Source organism: Staurois parvus, unplaced genomic scaffold (assembly GCF_062004578.1).
Source record: "Staurois parvus isolate SC_StPar_1 unplaced genomic scaffold, SC_StPar_1.0 ptg000439l, whole genome shotgun sequence".
In the NCBI taxonomy this organism is placed as follows: Eukaryota; Metazoa; Chordata; class Amphibia; order Anura; family Ranidae; genus Staurois; species Staurois parvus.
In genome coordinates this window covers 4,606,938-4,632,074 of record NW_028318235.1, presented here as the reverse complement: position 1 = coordinate 4,632,074, position 25,137 = coordinate 4,606,938, and the positions used below count along the sequence as shown (strand labels likewise).

The 25,137-nt window shown below is 42.8% G+C and overlaps 1 protein-coding gene across 1 annotated transcript in view; it reads left to right on the top strand.

The window, feature by feature from the left end:
• The window catches only part of PIAS4 (protein inhibitor of activated STAT 4), a 138,409-nt gene that overhangs the window by 42,373 nt on the left and 70,899 nt on the right, over window positions 1–25,137 (top strand). Inside the window, exon 2 of the mRNA XM_089687897.1 lies at window positions 5,859–6,303. Coding sequence (XP_089544023.1) covers window positions 5,859–6,303 — 445 coding nt within the window. The remainder of the gene's footprint in view (window positions 1–5,858; window positions 6,304–25,137) is intronic.

Sequence of the window (25,137 nt, the reverse complement as noted above, 5' to 3'; positions counted from 1 at the left end):
TCCTTTTTTCTTCTCCTTTTCCTTCTTCTCCTTCTTCTCCTTTTCCTTCTTCTCCTTCTTCTCCTTTTCCTTCTTCTCCTTCTTCTCCTTTTCCTTCTTCTCCTCCTTCTCCTTTTCCTTCTTCTCCTCCTTCTCCTTTTCCTTCTTCTCCTCCTTCTCCTTTTCCTTCTTCTCCTCCTTCTCCTTTTCCTTCTTCTCCTCCTTCTCCTTTTCCTTCTTCTCCTCCTTTTCCTTTTTTCTTCTCCTTTTCCTTCTTCTCCTTCTTCTCCTTTTCCTTCTTCTCCTTCTTCTCCTTTTCCTTCTTCTCCTTCTTCTCCTTTTCCTTCTTCTCCTCCTTCTCCTTTTCCTTCTTCTCCTCCTTCTCCTTTTCCTTCTTCTCCTCCTTCTCCTTTTCCTTCTTCTCCTCCTTCTCCTTCTTCTCCTTTTCCTTTTTTCTTCTCCTTTTCCTTCTTCTCCTTCTTCTCCTTTTCCTTCTTCTCCTTCTTCTCCTTTTCCTTCTTCTCCTCCTTCTCCTTTTCCTTCTTCTCCTCCTTCTCCTTTTCCTTCTTCTCCTCCTTCTCCTTTTCCTTCTTTTCCTTTTCCTTTTCCTTCTTTTCCTTTTCCTTTTCCTCCTTTTCCTTTTCCTCCTTTTCCTTTTCCTCCTTTTCCTTTTCCTCCTTTTCCTTTTCCTCCTTTTCCTTCTTCTCCTTTTCCTTCTCCTTTTCCTTTTCCTCCTCCTTCTCCTTTTCCTCCTCCTCCTCCTTCTCCTTCTCCTTCTTCTTTTCCATTTTTATGGTTCCCAGACTTTTTAAAGTTGACATACAGGTTTCATGAAGCTTCATTAACACTAGGTGCCTGAACAGATGCCAGAACCTCGGGGGGAGCGGCATAAACCACAAACATAACGGAGGATACTTCTCACGTGTTTTATGCACGTTGTGTTTTAAGCGATTTTTCCAAAACATTCCCCTCTGCGATAGTTGACGAAAATATTTTTAATGTCCGCTGCATGTTTTCACTGACAAACACTAAACAAACATCAATTCCAATTTTTGCCAACGAACGAAAATGTGAGGGAGGGATGTTTTACCCACCTGATCTTCCGCTTTCCTCGGGAGTTCCATTTTTCTGTTAAAGACCCAGCTCCCTTACTCTATCGGCAAGCTGTATTGGCTAAGAGACGCAGGCTCCCTCTTTCTGCCTGTGCCTGGGAGTTCTGTAACAATGCACTGCAAACCACAGAAAAGGAACTCCTCGGTCAGATTTGTGTCTTGTCTGGATTTGACGTGTTTCCCATCCCAGCTGGGTAGCAGTGCTTACTACCATGTAAAATGAAAGCCTCCCTAGACCTTCCAGTTCTCTGCCCTGGGCACTCCCATTTACTTCCACATCCCCACTTGAAGCCTAAATCTGTGCCTACAGGGCTTGACATATCCCAGGTGCCAGTTTGCCATGGTTACTAGAAATTGCTTACTGGTGCCTGGGGTTTTGTCAGTAACAGGTGCCTCTGCTGCCATTATGGGGTGGGTCTTGGCCGGGAAGGTGGACATAGCAAAGCACTGCTGAACATCGCCATCCTTATGGGGAATGCGATTTAGTGGTGGCAGTGGGGATAAAGATGACCCAAGGATGAGCAGCAAGAGTGACATGGCAGCCTCTGACACAGCAGGGGGGAGCAAGCGACCAGCAGGGAGGTAGTGAGCGGCCAGCAGAGTGCAGTCCAGCTGGGGATCCTTGGCAGCTTGTCATCCCAGCTGCTGCTCCCTCCCCTGTGGTATGGCTGGAAAAGGCCCAGCTCAGGGATGTGGGAGGCTCTGGAGTCGGTGTTCTCCCTGCACTAAAGCACTCTGCTCCACTGGCTGCAGGAGAGGCTGAGCCAGAAGCGGTTCATAGAGATGCTGGAGAACCGGTTTAGCAGTTGGGAAGAGGAGGTAATCTTCTGTCTGGCAGCATGTCTGGCCCGGACACACTGCTTACAGCCGGCCTGTTCACATGGCCCCAACTTCATTCAACTCCCACTACAAGAAGTCTGCTGTATGGAAACATGGAGGCTGCCATTGCTGCCTCTCATTCAGTGTGATCCCCAGTAGCCAGACTGCTCTTACTCTGTTCAGCGCACAGGAAGCCTACCAGCTAGCATTTTCGAAAAGGAGCTTGGCAATGGCAGCCGCCATACATGAGGGAGCACATACATGCTTTACGATTTATCCCCAGATTTCAGGAGATGAGCTCTGCATCATGGCACTGGGGGGGGAAGAGAGAATATATTCATAATATTTGAATCTGAGAGAGTGCGCTCTTGTAACGGCAGAGGTGAGTACCCTGTGTCGTGCATCTGCGTAAAGCATATACGTGAGGGCTACATGTAGGAGAAGGGGTTTTGTCCTTGAAAATAGAGCATTGGTAGTTAAACAGGCCCCTACACTTTTTTTTTTTTTTTTTTCTTGGGAGAGTACATGTGATCAACACAGGGCCAATCTGCACTATCCAGAGGTCTGGGGTTTTGCATCCTCCTATAGCAGAAAACGCCTACAAGCTTTAACCAGTGCTCAGCTGAAGTCACAAGACTGATCTAACTGCTAATGAGAAAGGTATTTAGCAGTTTATATTTTCTAAAATAATTGCACTTCCATATACTGTGGGAGACCAGATATAGTGAATGCAAGGTCCTGGGTTTAGTGACACTTTAAGTCCACACAAATTTGGTGTATAATTCCTGGATGGAATCTAAAAGATCTGTCATCTCTCCTCTCAGGAATTTTTGGCATTGGTAGACATACAAGATGCTTACTACACATGCTCATCTTTCCTTCACATCGCTTTCTACATTTTGCTGGGGGAGCCCAGCAGTTCCAGTTTATACCCCCACTAGGCAAACTCGCCTCTGTCACCAGTTCTGCCCTAGAATTGGGAAAGACTTTTCCTTCACATACCTTGGAAGGTGACAGTGCACACCAGCCTTAGAGGCTGGGGTGAAGTTTACAACTCCCTAACTGTCCAGGGGACCTGGTCTTGGGAGGTGTCAAAAATCCCCCATCAAAATTCTGGAGCTGAGAACTTTCAGGTTGACTCTACAACAGAGGACTTCCCCATCTGCAGGTACACACATTTAGGGTGATTTCTGATCATGCCACAGCACTGGCCTACAGAAACCATCAGGGGGCACTAGAATTCAAGCTGCTCTTAGAGAAGCATGTCTGCTAACTCTCACGGGAGGAAACTCTCCTTTCACCGCTCTTGATTATCCACATACCTGGAGTAGACTATTGGCAAGTGGTTTGAATGACAATTGTGTGGTCATGCAACATTGTACCCATATGACATTTTTATCAATTTTTTTTCACACAAATAGCTTTCTTTTAGTGGTATTTAATCGCCGCTGGGTGTTTTATTTTTTGCGCTATAAACAAAAAAAATTTGAAAAAACTAAATTTTTCTTTCTATTATAAAATTTTGCAAACAGGCAATTTTTCTCCATCACTGATGTGTGTTGATGAGGCTGCACTGATAGAACACAGCTGATCTCCTGGTAAAAGGCTGCCATGATTGGCCGTTTACCGTATCACGTGATAAGCTGTGTCCATAGGACACAGCGATCACTGGCAGCGACGATGGGGGCACACAGGGGGGCGTGTTCTGGAATGCATCCATGGACGTCGTCCCAGAACTAGACAACCGCGTTGTAGCAGCCCTTTGGCTATAGCACGGTTGGGAACTGGTTAAGCTGCCAAAACATGGCAGTGGGGTTGTCTTTCAAGATCTGTCAAAGTTGGCAGAAAAACAGATCTGGACATCCTGGCCTCCATGTTAAACAAGCTGAAGAGATTTGTATCAGGGACCAGGGATCATCTAGCCTTAGCAGTTGATACTTTGGTGTTTCCCTGTACTCAATTCGGACTGATTTTATGGCTTCCTTCCAAAGAAGATCCTCCCTTGATGGCTGTGCAAGATGGGAAGCAAAGGATTCTGTGAGTCTTGTACTGAATTGGACAAGAAGAACGTGTTGAAACTCACATCCTGGAGGATAGGGTGTTTCTGACACTATTACCACCTTACTCAGAGCAAGAAACTCCAATGTCCCATAGTGCACAGAAGGCTTACTTTACCTGGAGTGAGGAGAGGAACCGGAGTGCCAGAAAATACTTTTTATCACTTTGTGTTTTGGCCTTGATCAGTGTCTTGTTCCAATTTTCCCCTAAGGTACAGGCTTCTTCCACTTCCATTCTCATCCAGAAACCTCTTGCAATGCTTAAGTCTTTTCTGCAGGGAGTTGCTGATTTTAAGTGCTGGTGCTCTGTACTTCATAGAATCACCCTCCGAACCAATTAGCAACATTACTTTGGAGGATCTCACTTGTAAAGTTGCCTTCCTGTTTGCCTTTACATCGGTTAGGTGTGTTTTTAAGTTGGCAGCTTGTAAAGTGTGTGTGGGGTGTTTTTTTTATTTTATTTTTTTTTAAATCCTACCCTCGTCCCTGCCCCACAACATGCCAAGAAAATTGCCCTACATTGCTTGGATGTGATTATGGCTATCAGTCTACCTAGAAGTCATGGCCTTTGCTCGCAAGCCTGAGGCACTCTTTATACTGCCTTCCTAATACTTTTATAATGTCCTTGTAGAGGGGATCTGCTTCTCGTTCCATCATTTCCCGGTGGATCAGACAACATATTTCCAGGGTTTACACCTTTTAAAGGAAAGGGTTCCTCCCTTCCTTAGCAAAGCTTATCCAACTGTAGCTGTTTGATGTCTCTTGGTCTTTTCAGCGTTGGTCATTTTGTATTTGCAAGGCTACTGCCTGGTCCTCTATTGTTGTGCTTTCAAAGTTTTGTCAGGTGTATGGTCAGTCCTCAGCAGATGTACGCTTTGGCTGCAAGGTGCTATAAGCTGTCATCTGACTGTTCTTTCTTTCAGGTTTTTAACTCTTGTTTTTTTGTTTTTTGTTTTTTTTATGGAACTATTGGCCATTATGTTTTGTGGTCTTGCCCAGCCCTCAGTTTATTGCTTGGGGATGTCCCATGGTCTATGAATATTAGTAGTATATTTAAGATGGGAATTTTGACTTGCCTGTAAACTCCTTACCCTGGAGCACTTGACACAGGTTTCTCCTCTGTTTTGATCACTTGTTATTGCTTGCTGAAAAACTGAAGTCAAACAAGATTTTTTTTTTCCCAGTGTCCAGTCACCCAAAGGTATAACCCATAGTCTAAGATTACATTTCCTGTACTGCACTCAAAGGTAAGAAATTTACTCAAAATTATAGATATTTATTTTTATTTGGTTTTTAAATCCTCTTTGAATCTCCAGTTTTTCGTCCACTTCAGTTGTATCAGTAACCGCTTTAAAATTGTTTAGGACCACCTTCTGATTGTGACAACAGTTGGCCATGCTTGCTCAAAGTCAGTTAGCATGGCCGCTTATACTCTCAATCAGAGGCACTTTAGACAGGGTGATAATGCAGGCCACAGCTGTAGTCCCATAACCGTACGTGCTTGAGCAAAAGACCTTAATGGCACAGATTTTGTCTTGACTCCTATGAGTTAAGTTCACTCCATACCACCATGTACTACTATTTTCAGCTCAAATTGTTACAATACAGTACACCGCAACACTGTGGTGATTGAAAGTGAGTCAAATGTCACTTTGACATTTCAATAAAGCTGAAAAAAATCAATGTGACAGCTGTGCCGATACATTTTAAAGAGTGCACACCGCTATGAAATAGTGAAAGGTCTGCTGGTCCATGTAAATGTTTTAATTTATATGTCTCATTTTATTTGATCAAATTTTGAGATTTGTTTGTATTTAATATACTCCCCAGATATATTTATTCATAATTTTGTTTTATCTCTAATGATAAAACTTACATTTTCCTTTTTCAGAACATGGTGATGAGTTTCCGAGTATCTGATCTTCAGATGCTTCTGGGATATGTCGGACGCAGTAAAAGTGGCTTGAAGCATGAGCTTGTCACACGAGCTTTGCAGTTAGTGCAATTTGATTGTAGTCCTGAAGTCTTTAAAAAGATAAAGGAGCTCTATGAGACAAGATATTCAAAGAAGCCCACTGATTTAGTTCCCACACCTGCAACACAACTGACATCACACCGATCGGACTCTTTGCTCATCCATCCATCTTTTGACCATGGAACAACTGCGACTAGGACTTCACATTCTCAACCCAACATGGACTACCAATCTGTATATGCAAAGCATGTCAATGGCATATCTCGGATACCTCCCAAACCAATGAGCAAGCCTGAGGTGCGACTTGTCAAACTCCCTTTCTACGACGTGGTTGATGAGCTTTTAAAGCCAACAGAACTTGGTAAGATGTACTTTGAAAAACACTTTCAAATTAGTTCATACCATTCTCTCCCCCTCCCCCCCTCTCTCTCCCCCCCCCTCTCTCTCCCCCCCCTCTCTCTCCCCCCCCCTCTCTCTCTCTCTCTCCCCCCCCCCCCCCCCTCTCCCAGCTTCAGACTTTTCAAGGGGTTTGCTACTAGACCACAGTCATGAAGGAGAGTGTGTGCTGAAAGTACTACTGATATGTCTAGGAATTGACTAGAGGGAAATAGGAGTTTGAGAAGGCTAAGGGTGCCAGTGGTGAAAAGAGAGGGGGGGGGAAATTGGTATAACTGTGTCTTCCTTGAGGCTTTTTTTATTGAAAGAGAAGTACTCCTGGTTCCTGCAGGATGTCTGTTGATATATTGAGCCAATATTATGAGCTTTAGTTTTAAAAATTTTGAGTTTGCAGAAGTGTTCTGACAGCCATGCTGATATGTTTGTTAGTAAATTAGTGATGTACAAGGAGACTTATGGGGTGAGCTGAGGGGCAGAAAGATAGTTGTGTGTTGTAATCATAGTGGTATTGGAAGCCATGGGAGGATATTGGTTGACCAAGGGAGGAGGTGTAGATAGAGAATAGAAGAGGTAACCTTGGGGGACCCCCATGGAAAGAGGAGAGGTGATAGAGTTGTAAGTGACACTGATGAGATTAGGTAAGAGGCAAACAAAGCACAGTCATGAAGGCCGAGGGGAATGGATATTTTTTTTTGTTTTTTTTTCAAAGCTTTAAAGTACAGATTGGTGATCATTGGTTTTAGTACTTAGTGAGTTTTAGTGCCGATTTTTTTATATGCATGCGGATTGGATACGGTTTGAACTGCATCCAATCTTCCTGACATGTGAAATAACATTGCTTCCTATGGTGCCTGTCCACATATGTCTGGTGCACTGGCAGTGTGGATTGAAGAAGAGTCTTGTCCGATTTCTGAGCAGTGTGGTCCTGTTCAGGTGTGGATTACAGTCCATTGACTTTTATGGGAACCGTTTCTAATCCGCAAATGTCATCAATGGTGAACAGGGAAAAAAATCCTGATCTAAACCTGTCCTGAACCTGTTTGTAAACTTGTCCTGAACTACTGAACAACTACTGTATCAATTAGCTGTGAAACCTGAGCTTCAATCGGCACTGCACATGTGTGAATCGGCACAGTTTCTGTGGAGTGTTGTAGGTAAAATCAAGTCTGAAAGGGGCCAAGAAGTCTATGGGTGAGCTGGATCAGGTGGTTCTAGGAGTTTGTAACTAAAGTGGTTCTAAAGAGTGTCTGTGGTTTGGGTTTTTTTTTTTTTAAATAACCTGTCATTCAAAACCATTGCACAAAGTAGCACAGATTCATCTCTTGGGGTTCCGTGCTGGTGCTTGTGGTGGGGACAGTATTATACAGTATTTATATAGTGCTAAAAGGTTTGCTCAGTGCTGTACATTAAAGTGGGGGACAGTACATGAGACAATACAGTAACAAAACAATACACGAGGGTTTTGAGGGCCCTGCTCTTTCGAGCTTGCAGTCTAGGAGGGAGGGCATAGTGGTACAGGAGGCTGTGGGGGATGGAGTGGTAGGAGGAGTGGAGGAGAACGGCTGTTAGGTGAGGGTGGGGTAGGCTTCCCTGAAGAGATGGGTTTTCAGGGTGCGCCTGAAGGTGAGGAGGGTAGGCGACAGTCTGATGGATTGGGGTAGTGAGTTCCAGAGGATGGGGAAAGTCCTGCAGTCTGGCGTGGGAGGAGACCAGGGAACTAGAAAGTAGGAGGTCTTGTGAAGAGCGAAGAGTACGGGTTGGGTGGTATTTGGGTATCCGGTCGGTGAGGTAGTTTGGGGCAGCGTTATGAATGGCTTTGTATGTCAATGTTAGTAGTTTGAATTTAATGCGTTGGGCAATCAGAAGCCAGTGGAGGGAATGACAGAGGGGGGTGGCAGAAGCGGAGCGGTTGGTAAGGTGGATGAGTCTGGCCGCTGAGTTCAGGATAGCCTGTGTTTGGGGTAGGCCGGTGAGAAGGGAGTTGCAGTAGTCCAGACGGGAGACAATAAGGGAGTGAACGAGTTGTTTAGTAGTGTCTGGGGTTAGGAACGTACGTATTTTAGAGATGTTGCGGAGGTGGAGCCTGCATGAGTTTGCCAGCGATTATACATGGGGTTGGAAGGTCAGGTTTGAGTCTAGAGTGACACCTAGGACTTTGGCTTGCGGGGTGGGACTGATGGTGGCGCACGCTGGGGGGAAAGTTAGGAGCTTTGTTTTGGAAAGGTTCAATTTGAGGAAATGGAGCGACATCCAGTCTGTCGTTCAGTAGGTTGGTGATACGGGCGGAGACTGAAATGGTGAGGTAAATTTGCGTGTCATCGGCGTAGAGGTGATAGTTGAAGCCGTGGGAGTGTATCAGTTTGCCGAGGGAGGAGGTGTAGATGGAGAAGAGAAGGGGCCCAAGGACAGAGCCTTGGGGGACCCCAACAGAGAGGGGGAGGTGGTAGCATAGGTAACGCTGAAGGAGCGTTGGGATAGATAGGAGGAGAGCCAGGAGAGAGCAGAGTCTGATGCCAAGGGAGTGTAGTTTATTGAGGAGGGGGTGGTCAACTGTGTCGAAGGCCGCGGAGAGGTCGGAGTAGGAGGACTGAGTAGTGGCCATTAGCTTTGGCGGTTACAAGGTCATTAGTGATTTTGAGTAGGGCGGTTTCGATGGAGCGTAGGGGACGGAAGCCAGACTGTAGTGGATCGAGGAGGTTGTTAGTGAGGTGGGAGCTTAGGCGATTGTAGACTAAGCGCTAAAGGAGCTTTGATGTAAATGGCAGCAGGGAGATGGGTCTAAGGTTGTTCAGGTCGGTGGGGTCCAGGGAGGGTTTGAGTATGGGGGTGATGTGCGTGTGCTTTAGGGGGGAGGGGAATGCACAATTAGAGAGGGAGAGATTGAAGATGTGGGTGAGGGAGCGTAGGATGATGGAGGAGGAGGGTGACCGGAGGAGTTGTGTGGGGACAGTGTCAAGGGGGCAAGTGGTGAGGCGGGCTCCTGAAGACCTTAGTGACCTCCTCAGTGGTAGAAAGGCTGAAGGAGTGGAGTGTTGGGGAGGTTATAGTGTGCGGGATGTTAGGTGTGGTGGGGGGCAGGGCAGTTGCGAGGTCAGAGGAGGGGAGAGTTGATGGGGTTATTGTGGGAGGGAGGCTAGGTGGGGAGGTAGATTGAGCATTGGCGATTGTCTTTACGGATTGCGTCGATCTTGTTTTGGAAGTGATTGGCAATCTCGTGGGCGGTGAGTGAGGTACTGGGGGGAGGGGAATCTCGTGGGCGGTGAGTGAGGTACTGGGGGGAGGGGAAGAGTAGGGAGTTGAAAGTGGAGAAGAGCCGGCGAAGACAGGTGGAGAGGGTGAAACGGAAGTCCTCCTACCCTTCCTCCCCGAAGTCTTGTGGGACACGTGACAGGTCGCAGAAGACGATGGGCCATTCAGGAAGCGCATCGCTACTCTTCATACGCAGTGGGCACCTGGCTGTGAAGCCAAGAGCTGTCCCAGCTGGGTGCCCACAATGAAGATGTCGGCCTCTTGGAATACAGGATGGCCGGTGAAACTGGCTGCGGTTGGTGCAACGCGGGATCGTGGGACAGGTGAGTGGCTGTTTTTTAAAAGTCAGCCGCTACAGTTTTTGTAGCTGCTGACTTTTTTTTTTTTTTTTTTTTTTTTTTTTTACAGAGTGAGTGGAACTCCTGCTTTTAAGTATGAGGGTGACCAGTGTATGCAGAGGGTTGGAGAAGATGCCAATAAAGAGGGAGGGATTGAAGATGTGGCAGTGAATGATCAAGCAAGAGGGTGATTGTAGTAGTTGCAAGACACGGGTGGTTAGTCATTGAAGAAATAAAAAGGAATCAATCTCCTCTATGGTAGCAGTGTTAAGAGAGAAGCATATTTATTTTTATCACTAGAGTCCAGGGTGGATAAAAATAGATTTATTTAAAAAAAAAAAAAAATTTTTTTTTTTTTGGTTTTTTTTTTTAGAAAATGCTTGGAGTAAAAACCTAAAGATACTTTGTGTAAAAAAAAAAAAAAAAAGTGATCTTTTGCCCACAGTTGATCCAGAGAAGGCAAAAAAACCCAACAAAGCATGATCCTATTTGCTCCTGCTGGGAAAAAAATTCCTTCCTGATTCCCCCGAGAGGCAATCAACTTTACCTATAAATGTTAGTATCCAATTATATTCTGTGTCTCTAAGAGAATCAAGGTCTTTTTTAAAGCAATCCACTGAGCTGGCCAGAACCAACTCTTGAGGGAGTCTATTCCACATTTTCACAGCTCATTGTGTAGAAACCTTTCCGTGTTTGGAAATTAGATTTCTTTTCCTCCAGACAAGAGTGCCCCCTTGTCCTTAGTGTAGAGCTTTTCACACTGAGGTCATCAGAGTTCACTATATGAACCAATGATGTATTTATACATGTTGATCATATCCCCCCTTAATCTCCTTTTTATGAGCGAATAAATTCGGTTCCTCTAATCTTTCCTCATAGCTTAGCGCCTCTTATCAGTTTGGTTGCCCTTCTCTGCACTTTCTCAAGTTCTCCAGTGTTCTTGTTAATTGGTGTCCAAAACTGAACAGCATATTCCAGATGAGGTCTTACTAATGATTTGTAAAGGGGTAAGGTCGGCTTGTAAAATGGAGACATCTTGTAAGGATGTTATTCCATTGCACAGCTTAGTGTCATCTGCAAAGACTGAAATGAGATTTTTAATCCCAGACCCTATATCGTTTATAAATACATTAAAAAGTAAGGGCCCCAACACTGAACCTTGGGGTACACCGCTAATGACCCTAGACCATTCAGAGTATGAATCATTAACCACTACTCTTAGAAAACTGGCTTAAAGATCGTATTCAATTTATATATGGATTTTTCCAAGCCCGTAGACCTTACACATTAGCCATGTGTGGGAAACTGTGTCAAACGCTTTTGCAAAATCCAAGTATACCACGTCCACCACCACCCCTCTGTCCAAGGTTTTGCTCACCCCCTCATAAAAATAAATCAGATTTGTTTGACAAATTCTGTCTTTCATGAATCCATGCTGTTGCTTAAAATATTTTTTTCCAGCAAGAATTCATCTGTGGACTTTTATTATCTTCCCAACTATAGAAGTTAAACTAACAGGTCTATAATTACTTAGCAAAGATTTTGACCCCTTTTTAAATATAGACACCACATTGGCCTTATGCCAATCCAGTGGTACTATGCCAGTCATTAAAGAGTCCCTAAAAATTAGTAACAATGGCTTTGAAATGACAGGTCTCAATTATTTAAGGACCTGTGGGTGCATGCCATCCAGTCCAGGTTTTTTATTCACCTTTTTTATACTGTCTAAATATTTTTGGATCATATAAATTGTACTCCAATGTGGATCATCTGGAGCTGTGTCAATACCATGCCCATTCTGGACAAGAGCTCCCCCATGCTCCTTTGTATACACAGAGTTGAAGAAGGTATTAAAGACAAAGAAGGCAAATTTATTTATCATCAACTCTAGATTATTTTGTAAAGGGCCTACATGCTTGGACTGGACCTTTTTTACTATTAATATATTTGAAGAATTTTTTGGGGTTGATGCTATCTTTTGTAATCTGTCTATTTTCAATTTTTGCAGCCTTTATTTCCTTTTTGCATATTCTGTTATATTCTTTGTAATGTTTTAACAATGATGGCGTTCCTTCATTTTTATATTTTAATAAAATCTTTTTCTTATTTATAGCTTTTTTTAACTTTGGCCGTCAGCCACATAGGTTTGATTTTTAGCCTTTTAAACTTGTTGCCCTTGGGAATATGTTTTGCAGTTTGTTCATAGTCTTTTTTTGAAGAACTCCCATTTCTGTGTTGTGTTCATTGATGCCAATATTCCCTCCCAGTCTAAATCTTGGAGAGCATCTCTCAGCCTTGGAAAATTGGCTCTCTTGAAATTGACTGTTTTTATTTTTCCTGTATGTGCTTGCTGTTTACAGCTAACCATAAATGAAATCATGTTTTTTCTTCTATTTAAGATGCATTAATAATTTAGTGTATACAGCATAAACAATTGAATACTGACGTGATACTTTTTTTTTTTTTTTTTTTTTAATTTGCACTAACATACAATTTTGAGGACAAGCTTTCGGGGAATGTCCACTTCTTCATGGTCCAGGCAGTACTACTTCACAAAGTTTTAGCAGAATGTTAGAAGAGATGTGGGGGATGGGGGAAAAAAAAAAAAGACTAGAGACAAGACACAGCAAAAGCAAAGAAAGGGGGGGGGGGGGGGGAGACAACACTCAGAGGGAGTAATAAAACTGTTGGGAGGAATCCCATGTTCAAATTAAGGCCGTTATCTCTTATGTCAAATAGAATTATCATTCTTAGTTCAAAAGTTTTTCTTTCCTGAATGGATTGGATTTGCTTGTGGTGATTGTAGCCGTATGTGACGGAGGGTAGGCAGGACAGAACACAGAGTAGATGGCAAACGCACAAAGCTTTGAGACAAACAGATGAGTCACTCAATAGAGGGAATTGCAGGGAGGGTGAATTTGCCAGTAAAGGGTAGCAAGGAGGGGCCAACACCGAGAGCCAATGAAGAATCTCTGTAGCAATTGTAATCCAACAGAGGGTGGGGGGGTCAGTACAGGAACAGTTCAAGTAAAACAGGGAGAGAGCATATACTCACGGACCTGACGGTGCCTGGTCTCCCAGGGGTAGAAAGTGGAACACGGGGGTACCTGTTGGAGTCTGGATCATGCGGGTTGTCTCCCCTTCTGGGCTGAGTCCTCAGGCAGCTGGCAGGCAATCTGTTCCCTGGACTGAGGGTCTCGGGCAGCTGGCAGCAATCTCTCCCCTGGACTGGGGCTCTCTGGCAGCTAGCAGGCAATCCCCCCCTGAATTGACTGTCTCAGGTAGTTGGCCAGCAATCTTTCCCCTGGACTGGGGTCTTCGGCAGCTAGCAGGCAATCTCCCCCTGCTCTGGGGGGGTCTCTAGGCAGGCTTGGGTGCGGTTCCCCGTTTTGCAAGGGGGTCTGCAGAGTCTGGCCACGAAAACACTACAGAGGGAGTCATGCTTGAGGTGTTAGTCATAAAGCTGTTAGATAATGATTGAGGAGTCCCATGCCCAAATTAAGGCCGTTCTCTCTTGTGTCAAATAGAATTATCATTCTTAGTTCAAAAGTGTTTTTATTTCTTCCCTGAATGGTTTTGTAATTTCCTTTTAAGAACTAAAATATTGAGGTCTTCCATTGTGTGGTCTGGTTGTGTGAAATGGTGTCCCACAGGTGTGCAAAAGTCATCTTCTTTATGTTCCTTGATGGTATGTCTGTGCAAATTCATCCTTGTTTGCAACTTCTGTCCTGTTTTGCCAACATAAGATCCTTTGCTATATTTTCTGCACTGGTTAAGGTACACAACATTACTGGAGGTGCAGCTGTATGATCCGGAGATATTGAAGTGTCGTTTGAGTGTATGACGCTTTTTTTGAAGGATTGATTTGGTTGCGCAGTTTGCAGCGTTTTTTTTTTTTTTGCCGGGTTTGCTTCCATTATTTGTGGCATTTTGATCAGAAGGAAGTTTCCTACTGATTAGTTTATTTCTGAGGTTGGGGGGTTGTCTGAAGGCCAGTATTGGTGGTTGCTGGAATATTTCTTTCAGAGTTCCATCCTCTTATGATGGTTGTAAATTTTTGATTATTTTTCTTATTCCGTCTAGTGCTGGGTTGTATGGTTACTAGAGGTACACGGGTTGTTTGGTTTTTTTTCTTCTCTTTGTACTGAAGTAGATTTTCTCTTCGGGTTCTCAAGGCTGTGTTTTTATGCTGGTGTAGATAGTTTTGTCCTTGTAACCTTTCTTATGGAAGGAGTCTGCAATTGTCCCGAGATGTTTATCTCTGTCTCTTGGGTCAGAACATATTCGGTGGTATCTAATGGCCTGACTGTGTATGATGGCACGTTTCATGTGTTGGTGGTGGAAGCTGGAACTGTGGAGGTAGTTGCATCTGTCAGTGGGTTTCCTGTATATTGAGGTGTGAAGTGTATCATCCCTGATGTATACTGTGGCGTCTAGGAAGTTGACGTGTGTGAGTATTCCATTTTTAGTTTGATGGATGAAAAGTGTTGATCAATGAGTTAAATTTGTTTAGGTTTTATTCACTTTTTGTCCATATGATGAAAATATCATATTTAGTTCTTAAAGGAAATTTTCAAATTCTTTCAGGAAAGAAAAACTTTTGAACTAAGAATGATAATTCTATTTGACACAAGAGATAACGGCCTTAATTTGGACATGGGATTCCTCACTCATTATCCAACAGTTTTTTTATGACTCCCTCTGTGAGTGTTGTTTCCCCCCCCCCCCAGTCTTTGCTTTTGCTGTGTCTTATCTCTAGTGTGGCTTTTTTTTTTTTTTTTTTCTTTTTCATCCCCCACATCTCTTCTAGCATTCTGCTAAAACTTTGTGAAGTAGTACTGCCTGGACCTTGAAGAAGGGGACATACCCATTTGGCGTGCTCCCGCACATGTGCGGTTGCAGAGCGACGCAGCAGTGCGATCTGTCACCGCCCGTGCACCTCGGACACGGCCGATGACAGATCCGAGTACCGGCTCCCGTTGCCGGTACCATGTGACCTGCTGTGACCAATCACAGCAGGTCACATGACAGTTGTATACAATGGATGGCTTCATTCATGATGCCATCCGTTGTATACTAGTGCCTAGCTGTGAATGGTCACAGCTAATCACATGCACATGTCATGTGATTAGCTGTGACCAAATCACAGCTAAGCACAAAAAAAAAAGCTGAATGAATCGATTTCATTCAGGTAAATGCTTGCTTATAGCAAAGTAATTCTTTGCTATAAGCAAATTGTGTAAAAAAAAAAAAAAAAAAAAAAAAAAAAAATACTGATCACTTCCCCAAAGTAGTACAATGTTACTATGGTAACATTGTACTATTTTGGTCATAGTAAAATATGAAAAAAAATCTTAAAAAAAAATGTAATAAAATTAAATATAATAAAAAAATTAAAAAAAATATATATATAATTTTTTTTCATACTGTCACCAGTCAGCGTCGCTGTTCACCGCCATGCCAGTTATATGATGACGCTGTACTGCACTGGTGACAATATGTAAAAAAAAAAAAATAGTGAAAATTTTTATTTTTTCATTTTCCGAAAATATATGACAAAAAAATACAACTTCAAAAAACTCGCCATGCCTCTTATGAAGTACGTCGGACTGTCTACTCTGCAAAAAGGGGTCATTTGGGGGATATCTGTACTGTTCTGACATTCTTGGACCTCAAGATATTAGATTGGCTGTCAGTACTTCAGGATTGATCAATATTCAGATCTATACCATAGTTTGTGAACTCTATAACTTTCCTACAAACTAAAAAATACATCCTAATTTGGGTTATTTTCACCAAAGACATGTAGCAGAATACATCTCGGCCTAAATTTATGAAGAACAATTATTTATTTGTAAACTTTTGTAACAGAAACAAAGAAAAATGTGTTTTTTTTTTCAAAATTTTTGGTCTTTTTTTGTTTATTTAGCAAAAAATAAAAACCCCAGCGGTGATTAAATACCACCAAAAGAAAGCTCTAGTTGTGTGAAGAAAATGATCAAATTTTAGTTTGGGTACAATGTTGTATGACCGCGCAATTGTCATTCAAAGTGAGAGCGCTGAAACCTGAAAACTGGCCTGGGCAGGAAGGTGTAAAATTGCACGGTATTGAAACGGTTAAATCGAGCCTTTTCACTAGTGATTTAAATCAAATCCACCCTGCTAGAATAAACTACCATATCTAATTTTCAGAGATTCCAGCTATGCCTGCTTAGTGCAAAAGTAACTTCCTAATGCTTGCAACAAAGATTTTGTATTTACTTTCTACATTATATATAAAAAGGTTTAAAAAAATAAACAGATTTATTAGCAGTAGGCAGTGTTGAGAACCCTGGCAGGGAAAATGGCAAGTGTCCCTTAACCTATAAGAAATTAAGATTAACCACTTAAGCTCCAGAAGATTTGTACCATTTCATGACCAGGCCATTTTTTGCTATTCAGCATTGCAGTACTTTAACTGGCTATTACACGGTCATGCAACACTGTATACAAATGAAATATATATGATTTTTTTTTTTTCACACCAATAAAGCTTTCTTTTGGTGGTATTTGATCACCACTGTTTTTTTTTATTTATTATATAAACAAAAGACCATACAGTTTGGGGAAATTTTTTTTTATATTTTTTGTTAAAACCTAGGCAGTAAAATAATTAACTCAAACGTAGGCCAAAATGTATTCTGCTATGTCTTTTTAGTTTTGGAAATAAAAAAAAAACTTAAGTGTTTTATTTGGTTTGTGTGAAAGGTTTGTTTGTTTTTTTTTTTTTTGTTTTTTTTTTTTTGGTTTTTTTTTTTTTTGGTTTTACAGCTCGATTGCTGTTACAGTGATCATTGTACTAGCAATGGTTTGAACTGTCATAAGTGCATTTCATGACAATTGTGATTACTAGTGATCTGGGATTGACTACAGCTAATCACACAGTACAGGATGCTGTGATTGACCCAGGTACCATGTGATAGTTGTGGGCCAATTGCATCTGACTAGTATAGGAAGCGGAGTGTTCATTAATGAGATGGGAAAGTGGTTAAATAAACCAATATACACCTGGTTGAAATGACCCCTCCCCCTTTCAAAAGAAGGAACATCTGTTCTTTCCCCTCCTTTTGTGAAAAATTTAAGTTAGTGTTTGGATATTGACGCTTCTGTTTTTTTTTGTTTTTGTTTTTTTTTTTTTTTTTTTTTTTTATCGCCAGGGAGGCAGCCGATCAAACAGTCTGTTTGATTGGCTGCCTTGGAGGGCAGAGAAGGGATCAAGGGACTAATAGACTCCAAGTCTCTCCATAAAGAAGACCTGTTGCTGCCCAAGACATCACAAGGGACATTTATCTCTAGTTATGGCAGTAAAGATTAAACCAAAACATTTTATAAAAAAAAAAATAGATTTAAATAAAATTAAAATGCCCCCATTCCCTCTGTGTTCATGTGCAAATGATGACACATATAAATCCCTAATGCATATGTAAACACCGATTTGAAGCGGTACCCTCACATGTATGGTGCAAAGGTGTCAGAATCAGAGCAACTATCCTTTCACCAGAGCTCATGTTTAAACTGGTAAAATTTACTTAGGCTTTAAAAGCCTTTACAGTTTGTCTTGACATGTCTAGTAACCATTTTCTCAGTACAACATCTTTTTATATTTTACCAAAAAATTTGGTGTTTTGTGTGTGCAAAAATGCATTTTATTTGTTTAACAGCTGCACAGATATCAATCAACATAAATTGCAACAACCACTTTTTTTTTTTTTTTTCTTCAGGGCCTCTGATTTTAGAAAATGTTTGGAGATTCTAGATAATTTTCTAGCAAAATACTGATTATAACATGTATCTGAGAAATGTCAGAATTGCAGAAGAGCAACAAGTGGTTAAGCAGTATTGTTAAACCAGCATAGGTTAACTTTTATTTGCTAAAAATGTATCAATCGTACAAAACACTGGTTTAGCCCGGCCTATTTTCATATGATGACCAAATGGCAGCTCTCCCGTTGTGGGTGGACTTCATATGATCTCCCCAGAATGCATGTGCACAGCGGATGACAGATTGGTGTGCATGACCACTGCTGGTACCATGTGATCACTGTGACCAGTCACCACAGATCACATGGCAATTGTACACAGTGGCTTCAATTCATGGCCATTCATTGTGTACTATTGCTCGCTGTGATTGGTTACAGTAATCACATGGTATAGACGGGGCCAATCTGTTCTTTGTATTGCTTCCTTTGTGTGAAATCTCTGGTGTTCCTGCCAGTAACACTGATTTCCTAGTAAAAACTGACTACGCTAGGAAGGAGAGCAAAGCTTGATCAGCTCTCTAGCTATGCTGGGAATTCAGGCTGCTCTCAATGATCAGGCTCGTCCTGAGATGCCCTGCCCCCTCTACACAGCCATTCACTTTGAAGATGAGCATGCTGCTTTTTCTCCTTCCTGAGCTCTTATTCAGCAAAGTAAACCGAGGGTATATGATCACTTATTACAAAAAAATAAAAATGGGGAAATAAAGAAATATTTTCTGTATCTGTGTATACATGTTTTGGCTTTCATTTCTGTTTTAAAATGGATGGGTTGCATTGTGTGTGTGTGTGTGTACACTGAAGTTTTATACCTACTTCAATACCAGACACTTACCCGATTCCTGCCCAGGGCAGCTTTCAGTGCTGTCCCAATATGTATGACAGTTACTCAATCATTTCTGAGAAATTCCTATCAAAAACTAGGAATTGGACCACGCTATTAAATGTGTGTGTATGTATCTATCTCTGGAGCTTTACAAGCATGTATACAAAGAAACTGCCACTTTCGCACACAAAGATTCTTCATAAAAAAAACAGAATGGTGCACAGTAGAAGTCAGGAAAGAACAGTCTGATCTGCGATCCTCTCCCTGAACTTTCCTCCCCTTGTTGCTCTGTATTCAGCTCTCTTCCGCAGATGTAACCTGCGGTGACAGCTGTGCTCATCCACTCGCATAACCACCCCATCAGGGGGCAGAAAAAGGAAATGCCGGGTGGGGCGAGCACACCATTTTACCCTCTGATCAGTGATGACCGTATACCAGGAGATCAGAAAGAAGATCCTCTCTTGCTAATCTGTCTCCAAGCTGCTTCCCTCCCCGACTAGCTGCACACAAGCACTGCAGAGCCGTAGCTGTCAATGGCCATAGTTCCCTATGCCCATGATCACATGGTACAGACAGAACCAATCACAGTCCACCTGTATCATGTGATTGGCTGTGGCCAGTCACAGCTAATCACAACAATGCACACTGGCTTCATTAATAAATGGTTGCTTATAATTGTGATTATCACTGTCATAAGCAAACTGTGTGTTTAAAAAAAAAAAAAAAACCCTCATAGAGGAGAAACAGCAGCACATTGCTCTTCCAAGTGAATAGTGTGGTGGGGGGAGACATCTAATATGTCTTTTGGAGGAGAATAGCCTGATCATGCTTTGCTCTCCTGCCTAATGTGGTCAATTTTTAATTGGCATGCAGAGTTACTGGCTGGAACACCAGGGATTTCACACAAGGAAAGCAATACATAGAGTACAAGATACTTTACATGGTACATGAGGCATATATTGGGAATATGAAATGTTGGGTTTTCATAATCCTTTATAAACTAAAACAAGAGAAGCATGTCTTATTTTCAGTGAGCAGTAGGAGAATCTTGCACCCATGCAGATTTACAGCGTTAAGACTGCTGCAACTTTGTCTGCCCCCACTGCTGCTTTCTCCTTCCTTGTGTGCTTCTCTCCACACTTTCTTCTCATGTGTCCTCACGTAAATCAACTTGATGGACTGATTGCAGGATGTCTAGGCCACCCCAACTTATCCAAACAGCAGACGCGCACTGGGCAGAAATACACACATCCAGTCTGGGCGCACACACATGCATACATTCTGGGCAGGCATGCTTAAACATGTGCACAGTCGGAGCACCAAAAAAAAAATTTGTATTGCAGCTTACCAATCCTTAACCACTTGCCCTCCAGAGGATTTACCCCCCTTCCTGACGGGCCATTTTTTGCGTTACTGCGCTATGTTACTTTAACTGATAATTGCGTGGTGAAATTTCTTTGCGAACAAAAAAAATCCCAATACGTGTAAATTGGTTTACGTGAAAGTTATAGCATTTACAAATGGCAGTGTGTGTATATATATATATGTGTGTGTGTGTGTGTGTGTGTGTGTGTATGTATATGTGTATATATGTGTGTGTGTGTGTGTATATGTTCCGTATTTATTTGAGTATAACGCGCAAAATTTTCTACCAAAAAAAGAAATCAAAGTTTGGGTGCGCGTTATAAACGAGGGCTGGGGTGGGGTGACGCAGTGGCGGCCGATCCATTGAGGGCGCAGGCGCTCACTGTACGCGAAGAAAAAAAAAACCGTCCCCTGTGCCGGCCCCGCCCCTTTAAGGGGCGGCGAAAACAGGGGATCGTTTTTTTTTTTTTTTTCTACGTCCCCTCGTCGCGTACAGTGGGCGGCCCGAACTGGCTAGATACACTGGGGGTGAGAATTCTTATCCGCTGTAACGTATGGTCGCCTCTTCATTTCCTTTCCTCGCCTCACCCACACGTTGCGGTAAGCATTGCTGTTTTGCTGTGTTCTTCATATTCTATTCATATTCAGTGTTCTTCATATTATTTATTGATATACTGGTACCCGTTAGATGGCAACTCAGGGTATCAAGAAAAAACGTTCTGCATATGACGCTTCATTTAAGCTCAAAGTTGTTGATCATGCTGAAATTCACGGAAATCGAGCAGCTAGCCGAGAATTCACTGTTCCGTTTGTCACTTACAATGCTTGGTCTGATTTTTTTTTTTTTTTTTTTAAATCGAAAATTAGGGGTGCGCATTATACACGTGTGCGCGTTCTACTCGAATAAATACGGTATATATGTGTGTATATGTATATATAAATATATAATTTTTTTTTTTTTTGTAAGAAAAAATAGACAAAAGCAAAATGTGCACTATTGTTTCTGCGCTGTACTAAGAGTACAAATACACATATGGTATCGCTGCGATCGTCAAGAGCTGGAAAATTTTTTATTTTGGGTTCTTTGGTAGGTTATGGTAGTAACAAACACAGCTAAGTAAAAAAAAAAAACATTTTTTGTTATCAAATCAGGAGATATCTATTACCATTTACCACCAAATGAAAGCCCAATTTGTCCTGAGAAAAACAAGGTATAATTCACCTGGATGTACAAATTAGTTGTGATATGTACGATTTTACTAACACATGTCAAAGTTGCAAAATTGTGCTTGGGCACTTAAATTTGTTTTACCCTTAGGCGTGAAGGTGTTAAATACCCTGTATAATCTACTTGTGGACATATTTGTTATATGTACTAATGCTGTTCCACAGTATAAATGAATCCCATATAGTAGTGTTGCATTTTTTTTCCCCCTCCCCCATAATGACAGGTGATACAAACTGCATGCTGCTGCTAAATGTCTTAGTGACAGCAGACACAGGTAGCTGAGTTATGCATAATATATTAGTCCTGTCTAAATAAGAACTAAAATGCTGTTTTGCAGATTTTACTTTTTTTTTTTTTTCCCCCCATTTTAAAGTTTGGTCTTTGCGTCTGATATACCAGGTTCAACCTCCTATAAATTACGTACATACAGTATCTCACAGAAGTGAGTACACCCCTCACATTTTTGTAAATATTGTATTCTATCTTTTCATGTGACAACACTGAAGAAATGGCACTTTGCAACAATGTAAAGTAGTGAGTGTACCGCTTGTATAACTGTAAATTTGCTGTCCCCTCAAAATAACACAACACACAGCCATTAATGTCTAAACCGCTGGCAACAAAAGTGAGTACACCCCTAAGTGAAAATGTCCAAATTGGGCCCAATTAGCCATTTTCCTTCCCGGTGTCATGTGACGCGTTAGTGTTACAAGGTCTCTGGTGTGAATGGGGAGCAAGGTCTCAGGCGTGAATGGGGAGCAGATATGTTAAATTTGATATCGCTCTCACTCTTACTGGTCAATGGAAGTTCAACATGGCAAAGAACTCTGAGGATCTGAAAAAAGAATTGTTGCTCTACATAAAGATGGTCTAGGCTATAAAAAGATTGCCAAGACCCTGAAACGGAGCTGCAGTACAGTGGCCAAGACCATACAGCGGTTTAAAAGGACAGGTTCCACTAAGAACAGGCCTCGCCATGGTCAACCAAAGAAGTTGAGTGCACGTGCTGAGCATCATATCCAGAGTTTGTAATAGGAAATAGATGTAGAAGTGCTGCCAGCATTGCTGCAGAGGTTGAAGGGGTGGGGGGGGGTCAGTGGGTCAGTGCTCAGACCATACGCCGCACACTGCATCAAATTGGTCTGCATGGCTGTCATCCCAGAAGGAAGCCTCTTCTAAAGATGTTGCACAAAGCCCGCTAACAGACTAAGGATAGGAATTACTGGAATCATGTCCTGTGGTCTGAGCAGACCAAGATAAACTTATTTGATTCAGATGGTGTCAAGCTTGTGTGGCGGCAACCAGGTGAGGAGTACAAAGACAAGTGTGTCTTGCCTTGCCTACAATCAAGCATGGTGGTGGGAGTATCATGGTCTGGGGCTGCATAAGTGCTGCCGGCACTGGGGCGCTACAGTTCATTAAGGAAACCTTGAATGCCAGCATGTACTGTGACATGCTGGAGCAGAGCATGATCCCCTCCCCTCAGAGACTGGGCTGCAGGGCAGTATGCCAACATGAAAATGACCCCAAACACACCTCCCAAGACGACTACTGCCTTGCTAAAGAAGCTGAGGGTAAAAGCGATGGACTGGCTGAGCATGTCTCCAGACCTAAAGATTGAGCATCTGTGGGGCATCTTCAAATGGAAGGTGGAGGGGCGCAAGGTCTCTAAATAAACCAGCTCTGTCGCTCCATTTCCTCAAGTTAAACCTGTCCAAAACCGAGCTCCTAGTTTTCCCCCCAGCCCCCCCCCCCCCCCCCCCCATCCTCTCCATCACGACTAACAACGCCACCATCAATCCCACCCCACACACCAAAGTCCTAGGTGTTACCCTGGACTCAAACCTTTCCTTCCAACCTCATGTCCAATCACTATCAATGTCATGCAGGCTCCACCTCAGCAACATCTCCAAGATACGTACGTTCCTCACCCCAGACACCACTAAACAACTTGTACACTCCCTTATCCTTAGCCTGGACTACTGCAACTCCCTTCTCACTGGTCTACCCCGACAAACACTATCCCCGCTCCAGTCTATCCTGAACTCACCGGCTAGACTCGTCCACCTCACCAACTGCTCCACTTCGGCCGCCCCCCTCTGCCAATCCCTTCACTGGCTCCCAATTGCCAAACACATTAAATTCAAATTACTAACTCTGACATACAAAGCCATCCATAACGCTGCCCCAAACTACCTCACTGACCTGATACCCAAATACCACCCTACCCGCACCCTTCGCTCCTCACAAGACCTCCTCTCTAGCTCCCTAGTCTCCTCCTCCCACGCCCGACTGCAGGACTTCTCCAGGACTTCCCCCATCCTCTGGAACTCCCTACCCCAATCCATCAGACTGTCACCTACCCTCCTCAACTTCAGACGCACCCTGAAAACCCATCTCTTCAGGGAAGCCTACCCCACCCTCAGGCCGTTCTCCTCCACTCCTCCTACCACTCCATCCCCCACAACCACTTCCTCCTGTACCTCTACCCCCTCCCTACTGTAAGCTCGAAAGAGCAGGGCCCTTGAACCCCTCGTGTATGGTATTGTTACTGTATTGTCTCTTGTACTGTCCCCCCACTTTAATGTACAGCGCTGGGCAAACCCTTTGGCGCTATGTAAACACTATAATGTAATAGCATCCCAGTTTTAATCCGTAGGGTTCAATATTGAGTTTGCCCACCCTTTGCAGCTATAACAGCTTCAACTCTTCCGGGAAGGCTGTCCACAAGATTTAGAAGTATGTGTATGGGAATGTTTGACCATTCTTCTAGAAGCGCATTTGTGAGGTCAGGCACTGATGTCGGACGAGAAGACCGGACTCTCAGCCTCCGCTCTAATTCATCCCAAAGGTGTTCTATTTGGGTTGAGGTCAGGACTCTGTGCTGGCCAGTCAAGTTCCTTCACCCCAAACGCGCTCATCCATGTCTTTATGGATCTTACTTTGTGCACTGGTGCGCAGTCATGTTGGAATAAGAAGGGGCCATCCCCAAACTGTTCTCACAAAGTAGAGAGCAGGAAATTTGTTCAAAATGTCATGGTATGCTGATGCCTTAAGAGTTCCCTTCACTGGAATTAAGGGGCCAAGCCCAACCCCTGAAAAACAGAAAATGGATGGACTTAGTTTTGTAAACCTACATGTGTAGGTTACAAAACTAAGTGAGAGGGAATCCACTACAAAGTGAGTGACATTTATACCCCTGAGGCCACCCCAGGGTGCCTAGGCACCCTGATTCAAAAAGGCTGCTATAGATAACCATTCACTTTGCTTAATTAATCTCTTTTTATTCCTTGTTTTGCAGATAGTCCTTTTAATAGGTGACAAAGACTGTATGAATGTTTGTTTGGTGACTTCCTGGAGCTGCAGTGTATTGTTCCTGCTGCTTTTTTGAGGTTGGACAAAAAGCAAAGGATGCTGTCCCATTTAGGGGATATAATGCTAAATGTACAGCAAAAGTTTTGTTAATCTTGGTGTTAACCCAACAATTTTATGTTCCTGCTGTACCATGTACTTATATGAAAAAGTGTTCTGTTCTTTGTATTGCTTTCTTTGTGTGAAATACCTGGTGTTTCTGCCAGTTCCCAGCTTTCCTACTTAAAAAAAAAAAAAAAAAAAAAAGTGGCCACACTAAGGAGAGCTCAGTTTGGTCAGTTCTCTAGCTGGTCTTTCCTCCAGTGCCCAGACTTGTGCCGACACTGCCCTCTGCAGAGGCATTCGCAGGGAAGATCCGTTTGCTGCTGTTTTCGCCTCCCTGAGTGCTCTGAGCTTCTTATGTAGCTGAGAGCAGAGGGTATGTAATCCCTAATCTTAAAAAAAAAAAAAAAAAAAAAAAAAAATATGGAGGGTATTTTCTAATATTTTGTGTATACATAAAAAAAGTTTTGCCTTTTTTTTTTCATTTCTATTTTAAACTGAATGGGTTGTTTTTACAAGGTGAGGTTTTACATGTTTTTTGAGGTAAAATCTCATCTCAGCGCTGCTGAATCAAGGCTATGGC